The sequence below is a fragment of the Eschscholzia californica genome, unplaced genomic scaffold, assembly GCF_041429995.1.
Source record: "Eschscholzia californica isolate CP2 unplaced genomic scaffold, dmEscCali1.0.p SCAF_1, whole genome shotgun sequence".
Classification (NCBI taxonomy): domain Eukaryota; kingdom Viridiplantae; phylum Streptophyta; class Magnoliopsida; order Ranunculales; family Papaveraceae; genus Eschscholzia; species Eschscholzia californica.
This window is the reverse complement of record NW_028238198.1, coordinates 11,208,005-11,220,344: the sequence shown is the minus strand read 5'-3', so window position 1 is coordinate 11,220,344 and position 12,340 is coordinate 11,208,005. Positions and strand designations below refer to the sequence as shown.

Genomic DNA, 12,340 nt, shown 5'->3' with positions numbered 1-12,340 from the left:
TGTAGATCTGCAAATAGGGTTTGTAAACCCAAAATATTTCATCGTGGTTTTTGAATGGTTTCCGATAACATGATTTGCAAAAATATTTGCAACTAGAGTTTACAAACCCTTTGCTAACACTATTTGCAATAATAAAACTGCAAACAATTGGTTTAGAAAGAATTTATTGTTTTAGTGCTATTTTAAGTGGATTTTGCAAACACTATTTACTATAATAGCAATGCAAATAGTTTCTCATGTTGTGCTTTTTTTTAAATGGGTTTGCAAACACTGTTTGCAGTGGTAGAACTGAAGTGTTTGAACGTTGTTGCTTAGAACTATTTTAAATGAATTATGCAAACACTATTTGCATTAATGGTTCTGAAAACAGTTTTGTTTACTGCTTCTGCAATTAGGTTCTCTTGATTGTTTATGCAGAAAATGGTAAGCTAAAATAGCAGGAAATCAGATGATGAAATCAGATGATGAAATCAGATAGTACCGAGGCTATGCAATCCGATAGTACAGATATTGTGATATCAGATACTACAAAAGTGATGAAAACAGCTAGTAAAAAAGTTGTGAGAAAAGAATATCACACTTACAACTACAGTAGCACAATGAGGAAAACAACAATGTTCATGAAAAAGATAGGTGGTAAAATGAAATTTGAACATTGTAATTCACTTTCGGAAACTCTTTTTGGTTCACTTTTTCAAGCTTTCTATGATGAAGAAATAGAAGCAACCAATTTAGAACGACCAATATCAATTATCTATGAGTTTGTCAAAAGATACAATATAGAAAAGGAAAAATTTGAATGTGGTAAGTTAGATATAGAGTTTAAGGTAGATGATGTGCCTAGGAATGCGAATAAGAAGGTGTACTTGTTTCACCATTTGAAGGAAAAAAGGATGAAGAATTTGTTAGTAGATATTTCAGGAAGGCGTATAAAGTTTCTACAACAACCATAGAATCAGCAATTGAAGTTTCTTTGTAGAAGAAAACGAGAACACAGAAGATTTTGTGAAGTTGATGAGCATGCATATCTCTTCATCTTTCCTGTTTGCAACACAAGCTGGAACGACTATACAAACATCGTTCACGAACTTGTTAAGGTCAACGGAGGGTATAAACTCAATTTTATGGCCTACTGTAATACATAATTACATGATGAGGTTGATTGAAGAGAATGTCGACAGACCAGCCAAAGCTTCAGGATGTCTTCTTCTTTTACCGGTAAATTAATTTTTGTTCATCTTCATTCACATTATGTAATTTACATAGTTTTCTCCTCCTAATATGTTTGTGTTCAAATTATGAAGTTCTGGTTTTGCGAACATTCGAATCTTTATAGAAGAGTACATCAGAAGAATGACAGACGTCGTCGCATTATTAGATGGAGTCTTGACCACATGAAGTTAGATTTTCTTGAAGCTCTGGAAGATGTGACAATTAACCAGGTATATTATATTTAATTTTGCAAATCAGTAACTTGTGTACTAGGGTTACATACTGTATTTTTCATAGATTGTTTGCGATGTTGAATGCATTCTGTAATTTTCAAAATACATTGTTTGAATTTCAGCTCTCCGAAGAGTTTTTGTGCCTCTTTCAGAAAGTGAAGAACTTCTAATTACTGATGGGATATTGACTATGGCCGATGAAATTGATGTTTCTAATTGGAAACATCTTGAAGATAAAGTTCAAAAGTTAGAAATTCAGTGTGAAGATCAAAAGAAAGATTTGAAGATAAAAAATGAAGAAATCGAGAAGTTGAAGGAAGATTTGAAGAAAAAAAAGAAGAAATTGAGAAGTTGGAAGAGGAAATATGTTGTGTAAGAGAATCAAACATGATTCTAAATAAAGATATTAAAGAACTAAATACTTCAATAGAAGCTATGCGCAATGAGGAGGTTGAGGAGAACACATCAAAAATGAAGATCCCTAAAAAAAAGTGGCTTCAAAATCAAATACAATCAGTATGGAGAAAAATGTTACTGTTAGTCATGAAATGACTAAGTTGAACACAGAAGTTGATACGTCTAAGTATCAAAAAGGAAAGTTCGATGAAACTTCAGACTTCGTGACACCAGCGAAACAAGTTAAGACAAAGAAGTTAAAAGTTATGAACAACAAATCAATAGGTTCATCAATTGAGAAAGTTAGTGTTCAAACTAAGGAAAGTACAGAAAAAAAAAGCAGCTTCATCAATTGAGAAAATTAGTGTTCAAACTAAGGGAAGTACAGAAAAGAAAGCAATTGAAGATGGCAAAAAGGAAAGTGAAACTAGTAACAAAGAAATTGAAGCTAGTAAGAAAGGAAGTGGAGATTTCGAAAAATGGGAAGTTCTGAAATATGGAATTGGTTCACTAAAGAGGAACTCAAACAATTAAAGGATTCTATGCATTGGCAGACAAGAAGTAAGTACCTCACTTTAAGTTTTACAATTGAATTCAAACTCTATTTTTCTGCAAACAGTGAGTTGCAAATTGTATGCATTTGCAGTTGCAACCATATATCTGCAAACAATTAGTTGCAACTCTGTATGTGCAAACAGTTGGTTGCATCTTTTTTCCTGCAAACAGTTGTTTGCAACTCATTGGATGCAAAACATATGGTTGCAAAATAGTGTTGCAAGTGGTTGCAAAATAAGTGATTTTGTTGAATATTTTTTTGTAGTTCAATTGCTTGGGATAAAAACAAAGAGTTCTTGATCTGTGGAGAATAAATCGAGAGTTTGATTATGAATGAATTTGTTGATAGTTAAATTATTGATTGGTATCTAGAATACAAAGTGGGAATAGTGAAGGATATGGCTGTTTTCAGCTCAACAATATGGGTAAGATATTTCAGACAACTATATTTTCTATTTAGTTTTGGATTATTTATATAATTAGATGAACGTTAATTTACATGTAAACTTTAATGCAATTTGAAGCTTCGCAACGGAACATATCACAACTACTTACTAAGAAACTCAAAGAAGCTTTTAAGAAGAAACGCGACTGGTTCCTGTTCTCATTAAACACAAGTGTTGATGACAATAGTAAGGAAGGTTGCCATTGGCATCTTGTTGTTTTTGATAGAATTGATGAAATATGGTATCATTATGATTCCTTGAAGAAAACTCCAAAAATAAGTATAAGAAGTGGAAGGAAGCAAAGAAGTTCACAGTCATGTTGCTGAACATAATTAATGAAGCTGGACTAACTAAACAACCACTGAAATCAAGTCCAAAGCTAACCAAAGTTAACTGCACAAAACAGAACAACTCGTGAGTATAAAATTCATTTTGATTTCATTGTTTTGGCATATAAATGATGAGTACTAATTAGTTAATAATATAATGTAGGATTGATTGTGCACTGTATGTGCTTCTGTATGCTGATGTTATAAAAAATGGAGACAGTCTTTTGTTTAAGGCAAACTGGCCGGAAGAAATGCCAGAGAAGGCTTCAAGGAAGAGAGCTGAAATTGCAGCTGCAATTTTGAATGATTCGACAAACAAACCCTGGGTTGAAAGAACAGTTAGTAATGAAAATGTCGATTGATGTTTTAACTTGATGTATGTGAACAACAGAACAAGTATACAGAACTATGCAACCAATTGTTTGCATATTTGAAAATTTCCAAACTATATTGATGTTTGCATAATTGTTTGCATATTTGACAATTGATAACTAGTATATTTACTAAAAAACGTTTGTAGGTTTTAAGGCCAAAACAATATTTCACAATTTAATTTCAAAAAAATCGGGGGCTACGCCCTATTCAACTACATAACTTTTTTAAAAGGGGCAACCCCAATCAATATATTTTTTATAAAATTTGTTAGAGCAAAACACGAATTTATTTTTCTAAAAAAAACGGGGGCTACGCCCCCAAACCCCCGTAAAAATATATGGAATTTAAATTTAGAAAACGAGGGCAACGAAACACCCCATCAAAATTTATGAAAAAAAACATAATGATTATGCGAAAAACTCAAAATTTTTTGTACACAGATCGCTACATGCTTGCAGTAGTTGGAAACAACCTCGTTTGCATAGGTGGAATGTGCAAACACGTTTACATAGGTGGAATGTGCGAACACGTTTGCATAGGTGGAATGTGAGAACACGTTTGCATAGGTGGAATGTGCAAACACGTTTGAATAGGTGGAATATACAAACAGATTTTCATAGGTGGAATGTGCGAACACGTTTGCATTGGTGGAATGTGCGAACACGTTTGCATTGATGGAATGTGCAAACACGTTTGCATAGGTGGAATGTGCAAACACGTTTGCATAGGGGGAATGTGCAAACACGTTTGCATAGGTGGAATGTGCAACGACGTTTGCATAGGTGGAATGTGCTTGCATGACATTTGCAAACACGGTGCAAATATGTGTTTGCACACCATATTTCCAATCAGGTGCCTATATACAAACCTAAAAAAGTGTACCTGCAACAGTTTCAAGCAAATTATCTTTGCATACATTTAACCACAAAAAAGTTCATATTCAAATGTCAAATAATCCTTTACATGAATAACAATAAAGAAATGAATGTCAAAATTAATCTTAATTCAATATTGCTGCACACGTTCTTTTGTTGTGATGCGATAACTTGCCACAACGTCCACATTTTCTCTTATTCATAAACTTCGCTGCTCCAGCACTCTCAATTCTCACACTCCTTGGCCTACTAGGTTGTCTCTTATTTGATGGTGGATTGATTATCATCTCATTTGCTGAAAACTCCTTGAGTTCATCACTGTTTGGAATGGGGATAATGACGTGTTCATAAGTTTTCTTGAAGCTCTCGGTCGTAAAATATTCTTCAACAAATTTATCCATAGGTCGTCCATCATACTTGATAGCTATTATAGCATGCTCACATGCGATGCATTCAACTTGCCATTTCAAACACGAACAGTAGAACGAACTCAAATCAACTAACTCACTTGGTGTTGAAAAGATCTCATATACAAATTTCGATGATTTTACAACCTTCCATGTAGAACCAAACTTTCGCCTTTGTCTTATGATTTTATCTATCTCTGGACACCACAAACTAGTCCATTTTTCAGCTAGTTCAAGTCTTGTTTGCATCATTTCCATCATCCGTATACGAATGGTTTCTAACATTAGAACTATCGACATGCTCCTTTCCTCCCTAATCCATGAATTATAACTCTCACAAAAGGATGAACAAACCTCACCATACCTTTTACCGAGAAAATAAGAGTTTGCCCACTTTTCAAATGGGCAATTCTTAAAGAAACCCGTCAAACGTCTACAACCTACTAACTCCATCTCTTTAAAATGAATGTTAAATTCATCCTTAGTCAACGCACGAGCAGCCCGATACAACAAAGACTCAATGTAATCTGCTCTTTGAGCACCATAACCAATTGCATTAACTAAGTTGTTCCTAATATGCCACACACAATAACTATAGTGTGCATTTGGAAAAAGATCACTAACTCCTTTGATAATACTCGGGTGACGATAAGATAAGAAAGTATATGTACGACTTCTATCTACAACACGAGCCAAATTCTCCAAAAACCAATTCCAATTTGAATTGTTTTCAACACTAACAACAGCTAAAGCAATAGTAAAAAATCCTGAAAATAAAACGTAATTAAATATATAAATTGCAACTAAAAGATTGGTTAAATAAAACCATATAAGTTCATTAACTTAAGAAATCATACCAAACATGTTTGCATGACATATATTTGCAGAGGTTGAACATGCAAACATGTTTACATGACATATATTTGCAAATATGGTTGCAGAACACCCAGATGCAAACACCTGCTTGCATAACAAAACATGCAAACAGGTGTTTGCTTACCACACATTGTTCCAATCAGGTGTGCATACAGAAACCTAAAAAAGTACCTACAACAGTTTCAAGCCATCTATCTTTGCGTACATTTAACCAGAAAAACTTTTTAACTATTTATAACACATACTATATAAATTCATGAACTTAGAAATCATACACCTTCATTACCATTCTTTGCACAAGCTGTTAGCAAAGTCCATTTATATTTGGATTTAAGATGCGTCCCATCAATCCAAATAACAGGCTTGCAGTACTTAAAGCCATGAATACAAGCCTCGTATGCTATAAAAACCCTTTCAAACTGATAAATGTCCATATCAAGTTGTAGCTGCACATAACTACCATGATTCAACTTCATAATGGCCTACGTATACCAATCAAGTTTAGCATACCAAGATTCCTCATCACCTAATGCAGAATGAAGTGCTTTTTTCTTTGCATTGTAAGCAATATGGTATGGGATTTTAATACCATAATCTTATTGAAAAGTAGTAATAATAGCTTTGTTTTTCTTCTTTGGATCAACCTTTACTTCACTTTCTATGAAATTAGATACAACAGTAGAATGAACTGCTGGCTTGTTTATATGAGTAAAACCTCCACCACAAGTGTGGTCAGGAACATATTTCTTCAAATAAAATAACAATGATATACCAAACCTTGAACAACCATGAACCTTCCACCCACAATCCTGAACCGGACATAATGCTACTACCCGATGAGCATGGTTCCTCTTCATTCTATATCCAAAACTAATTTTGATGGAATATCTATTCAATGCAAACCTAAATTGATCAGCACCTCCTTCAAACTTGTCACCAACTTCGGTAAACACAGATCCCCAAGATTCAGACCGGAGAGGATATTGGAACAACTTCGATGAAGAACCAGCTTGAGTAAAACAAGATGACACACTAGATGACTCAACTAAATCCATCTTCTGAACATGAAAACAAACTGTTAACAATGATGCAAATACAAAAACAATATTCTACCCAATTGTGCAAACACCAGTTGCAGAACAAAATTCATCAGAAAATAAATGTGCTCATTCATCTGAACCAACAAAACCATGTATGAAAATAATCAAACACACAAAAGAAAAAATAATCTATAATAACATCAAATAAACAATTCAGATTTAGGTTTGAAGATTCATCAAAAATTTGTTAACAATACTGCAAATACAAAAGTGATGTTCTACCCAATTGTGAAAACACAATTTGTTGCTCTACCCCAATTTTGCAAACACAATTTGCACAACAAATTAATCCGAAATAGATATTTACTTGATCATCAGAACCAACAAACCATGTATGAAAAAAATCAAAACAATAAACATAAAGCAATCTATAATACAAAAAATAAACAATTCATATATAGGGTTGAAGATTCATCAAGTAGATAAAGGGATATAAACAGCAAACAAATAAAAAGATAAATTATAATCTATTATATGAATAAAACTAGGTTAAAGATGAAGAAAACAAACTTACAGTAAAGAAGATGAAGAAGATGAACTTACAATAAAGAAGATGAACTTACAATAAAGAAGATGAAGAAGATGAACTTAGGAAACGAATGTGAATAGTTGATGAACAAATTATGGAAAGAATCAGTGAAGTAGATAACTTCGACAATATGAAAAAACCTTAATTCTTTGTATAAAAAGAAAGCTAAGAGAAGATGAAGACCTAGAACTACATATGAATCAGTGAAGGAAGAAAGAAAACTTCATATCATCATCTTCTCTTCGTCTTCTCGATCAAAAATCTCTGCCTTAGTTTTCTCCCGTCGAGTTGCAGCCGTAAGGAGAGAGAAAGAGAGAGACATAGCAAAATAGAATAAGGGTAATACGGGAATAATGAAAAAACTCTTTTCAAATTTCGACCTTAATAATAATTAGTGAAATTATTTTAAACCTAACCTCTAGTTAGCCTTAATATTTTGATAGAAAATGAGTAATAGTAAAAGATTAGGGCTTTTTTAGCTATATTGAAATTATTTACTACCTAAGAAGTCATTTTCCATTATAACAATTTTCCGAGGCACCTTGAACTTTGGTGTAACATAAAAAAAGCTTTGCCCCAAGACCCCACTCTGACCAAAGAGACAGAGGATGGAAGCATGCTGAATAGAGCTCCACACTTTGAGTTTTGCACTACCTAAAAGAGTGGCGATTATGCGAAAAGCCTGATAACGTCAGAGATATATTTCTCTAATTAGAATTGTTAATGATAAAAAATCTAACATTCCTACTCACAAAAAAACTTTATTTTACATTTAATTGGTATAGTGGGCTTATTTACTTCCAACGTGCTATCAAGAAATTCAAATATAAGTTTAAAAAGGAGAATTTAAGTGTAAATATTAGATGGGAATTTAAGTGATAGAGGCACCTCCATCTTTCACAAGTTTCCCTTTAAATTATAATTATAATTATAATTATAATTATTTCCTTTTAAGTTAATTTTTAGAGAGGCGACTTTAACAGTACTAGCAGGTCCTTCCACTTCACTAAGTACTCGATCTCTGGTGGAGAGTTGGGATGAACTTAAGCACGACGATCAGCTACTATCTGCTGCACCTCCTTGATTGGCTGGAATAAGAACCGCATTTAACAATTATGAGGGACTCTTTTACAACTTCCTTTATCCCTTGATACCTTGTGAGCCAAAAAGATTCGTTTTTTTTTTTGAGAAATCGACTACGATCCACGTTAGTCGTTATAAGGCATATACATCATTCATGCGTGATAAACACGACAACCGCCTAAGTTAACCCGATTATTAAAAAAGCCTAAAGCCCGACAAGAAAGAGCCTAAAGCCCGATGACATTTACTTTATTTCGTGTCTGAATTACATGAGATAAATCTTGGTGATAAACTCCTTCCACCGAGAATCAATCCCAGGACCTCATGAGCTTAATTGCTACACCAAAGGTGGTGGACAAGATCCAAGTTATTACACTTTATGTTCAAAAAGATATAACAATGTCTGTAAATCAACAAACTTATGAGGCAAAGGGATGGCGGTTGGATGACATCATGTTTTGATCTCGGGGCAATAAAAGATGGCCGCGACTTTGGGGAATAAAGAATAATTTCCGGGGAATAAATTCTATAGGGAATCTAAGTTTTTTTGTACATTCTCGGGGGAATATTATTTTTAACCCAAAAATTAACTTGATCAAACATTTCCCCCATAATCTTCATCTTTTCTATCACCTTCACCACAACTACTTCCCACCACCACCGTTTTGACCACCACGATTGTCTCATCTTCTCTCTTTTTTTATTCTCTTTTCACACTACTGTTATCCTCTTTCTCGGTCTCTCCATCTCTCTCTCTCTCTCACTCTTTCTCTATTGCTTTCACTATCTATGTTTCTCGATCTCTCACTGTTTCTCTCTCAATCTCTCTTTGTTTCTTGATCGATCTCTAATTTTTTTCTCTCTCTCAGACACTGTCCCTACGAAGGGAAGTGTTCCCTTCGCCAGAAGCGGACCTCGAGGAGGTTTTTCGTGAAACACTTCCAAGATTTCATGGTCTCAAAATATTTTGTGGCAACAAAAACGTTTTGTGGTCCAGACCATTTCATGGCTAGAAAATGTTTCGTGGACCGACCGGTTTCACCACATCCTTTACCTAAATTTTCTTCATAAATTTTCCCTGAACTAGTGCATAGAAAGACTACCAGATCGAGAATGACTACCAGATCGAGAAACCAGTCTTATAGTAATCCCACAGTCCATTGTCCTTTAACATAAATTTTCTTCATCAATTGAACATGAGAAGACCTAGGCTCCGACATGAATTGAGCAGCGTAGTTTACAACATAAGCTAAGTCAGGTCTTGTCGTAGTGATGTATTGAAGACCACCAATGATACTTCTATAAAATGTGGGATCTGAGACAATAGTTCCATCAGACTTAGAGAGTCTATTTCCACCAGACATAGGAGTGCAACTTGGTTTTGAATCGAGTAAATCCGCCTTTTCTAGCAAACCAAGAGCATATTTCTTTTGGGTAAGAAAGAGAGCAAAAGATTCAGCTCTAGTCACCTCAATTCCCAAGAAAAAATGGAGAGGATCCAACATTTTCATAGCAAACTCTTTACTTAATGTAGCCACAAGAGTTGTCATGAGAGAATCATAACTTCCAGTTAAAATGATATCAAGTAACACCATCATAACAGACTCAGTTTGCTGAACAAACATAGAGTGATCATGAGCACCTCTTTTGAAATCAAGTGTGAGTAAGAAAGACCCAAATCTCTGAAACCAAGCTCTAGGAGCTTGTTTCAAACTATAGAGACTTTTATGCAAGTGACAAACATATGAGGGGTACTTCAGATCAATGAAACCTTGAGGCTAAGTCCTATAAACATTCTCATGAAGAATTCCATGCAAGAAAGCATTAGTTACATCAGACTGTTGAATCTTCCACCCATTTGAAACAACCACATACAGAACAATCCTTATTGTAGCAGCCTTAACCACATGACTAAAGGTTTCAGAATAGTCCAAACCATCCTTTTGATGATATCCTTTTGCAACTAATCTTGCTTTGTACCATTCCACTGAACCATCAGACTTATATTTCACTTTAAATACCCATTTACAACCCAATAGGCTCATAGAAGGATCAGATGGAACAAATGACCAAGTCCCATTACTTTTCAAGGCTTGAAACTCCTCTTTCATAGCATTTACCCATTTGGGATTAGAAGCAACTTCTTTGAAAGTAGCTGGTTCCTTAATATGAAGAAGTAAAGTGAGAAATGACTGAGATAAAGGATGTCTGATAGAGAGGTGAGAAATGTAATCATGAATACATTTAGACATAGAAATACCATTTCTAGATCTGGTAGTCATTCTATGAACTAGTTCAGGAGCAGATGACCCAGTTACTGAAGTGCTAAGCTGTGGTGAGTGCTAAAATATAGACATTAGAAACAATGAGAGTTATAGGAACCACAGGTAATTGCAATGTAATGGGTGTATCTTCAGAAGTAGAAGGAGCTGAACTAGAAGCAGCAAAAGGGAATGTTGTTTCTTCAAAAATGACATTCCTTGAGATATAAATCTTCTGAGATTCCAAATCTAAGCACTTATAGCCCTTGTGAGAGGAGCTATAACCAATGAAAACACATTTACAAGACTTGGGACTCAGTTTATTTTGCCTAATAGCACCTAAATGGGAATAACATAAGCAACCAAAAGTCTTTAGAAGAGAATAATCAGGTACTTTGTAAAATAATACCTCATAATAAGGTGACTTCCTTTGAAGAAGTCTAGTAGGAAGTCTGTTAATAGTGAATACAACAACTGAAAATGCTTTAAACCAATAACATTTTGGAGAGCTCGACTGAAACAGAAGTGAATTGCCCATCTCAGTAATTTGTCTATTTCTCCTCTCAGCTCTTCCATTTTGTTGAGGGGTATAAGGACAAGAGCTTCTGAACAAAATGCCACATTGATCTAAATACTCTTTGAAAACCCCTTTAGATAATTCAAGAGCACCATCACTCTGAAAATACTTAATGAATGTTGAAAATAGGTTCTCATTTGTGGCTTTAAACAGCTTGAAGTATTTTAAGCTATCAGACTTAGGTGCTGTTTGTTTTTTTGTGGGTGGCTGAATTTGAATTGGTTGAATCTGAATTGGCTGAACTGAATTAGTTGAATCTGAAATTCTGAATTATTTTATAATCAAGATTTTTTTTTTCTTAATCTGAAATCATTAAATCTAAATTAGATTTTGACATTTATTCCCCTACTTAACATTTTGGACTAAAAAGTAATTTAGCTAAACCCTAAACTCTTATCCGTTAGAAAAGGAAAATCAATTAAAAAAACCTTAAACATTCATATCTCTTTTTCCATCTTTCTCGGTCTCTCTCTCCTCTAGTCTCTCCGGCGAGTATCTCTCTCGTCTCTTTCTCTCTGACTCTCAGGCGAGATCTCTCCCACTTTAACTCTTCGGTAAGAGTTCTCTCTCTCTATCTCTCAAACTCTCTGGCTTTCTCTTAGTAACTCTCTTTCTCTGCCTTTCAATTTTTCCGGCGAGAGTTAACCTTATTTTCTGTCTCTCTTGGTCCATATCTCTCTTTCTATTTAACTTAAGATCTGGCGAGATCTCTCTCTCAAACCGTCCCCCTCTCTCTCGCTGATCGAGGATCAAACAGGTTCATTCTCCCCCTCTCTCTCTCTCCCTCTACATGTAGTACGATGGTGGTTACCTTTGGTTGTGGTGGTCTGATGGTGGTTTTGTAGTGGTGGCAGTCTAGTATTGGTTTTGCAGTGGTGGTGTTTGATGAGACATGAAAATGTCCTATCTGAATCTCTTAACTCGGGTTAGTTAGTCCATTTTGGGCAGTTACTCTGATAAATTGTGTGTTTCTCATCCCAGGTGTCTTTTACTGAGTTCAGTGTGAAAAACGGGAGAAAAACACGCCTAGGGGCATTTTGGTAATTTGAAGATTATGGTAGTCTGGTGATTAGGTTAATGTTGATA

At 34.7% G+C, this 12,340-nt stretch overlaps 1 protein-coding gene across 1 annotated transcript; it reads right to left on the bottom strand.

Moving 5' to 3' along the window:
* Positions 1 to 4,546: 4,546 nt before the first annotated feature.
* LOC147564093 (uncharacterized) lies at positions 4,547 to 6,759 on the bottom strand. The gene is made up of 3 exons (XM_086664808.1): positions 6,349 to 6,759; positions 5,991 to 6,186; positions 4,547 to 5,595 (listed from the first exon to the last, which is right to left on the bottom strand). Exons 1-3 carry the CDS (start codon positions 6,757 to 6,759, stop codon positions 4,547 to 4,549), a joined length of 1,656 nt encoding a protein of 551 aa, XP_086520934.1.
* Positions 6,760 to 12,340: the final 5,581 nt, after the last annotated feature.

What these genes read in the sequence shown, in the direction of transcription:
- LOC147564093 (XM_086664808.1), bottom strand. Translation starts at nt 6,759, where the DNA reads ATGGATTTAGTTGAGTCATCTAGTGTGTCATCTTGTTTTACTCAAGCT. An exon ending in TCATAGAAAGTGAAGTAAAG is followed by an intron (nt 6,187 to 6,348) that starts GTTGATCCAAAG and finishes TGGTATACGTAG; the next exon opens with GCCATTATGAAGTTGAATCA. An exon ending in AACAGCTTGTGCAAAGAATG is followed by an intron (nt 5,596 to 5,990) that starts GTAATGAAGGTG and finishes TTTTATTTTCAG; the next exon opens with GATTTTTTACTATTGCTTTA.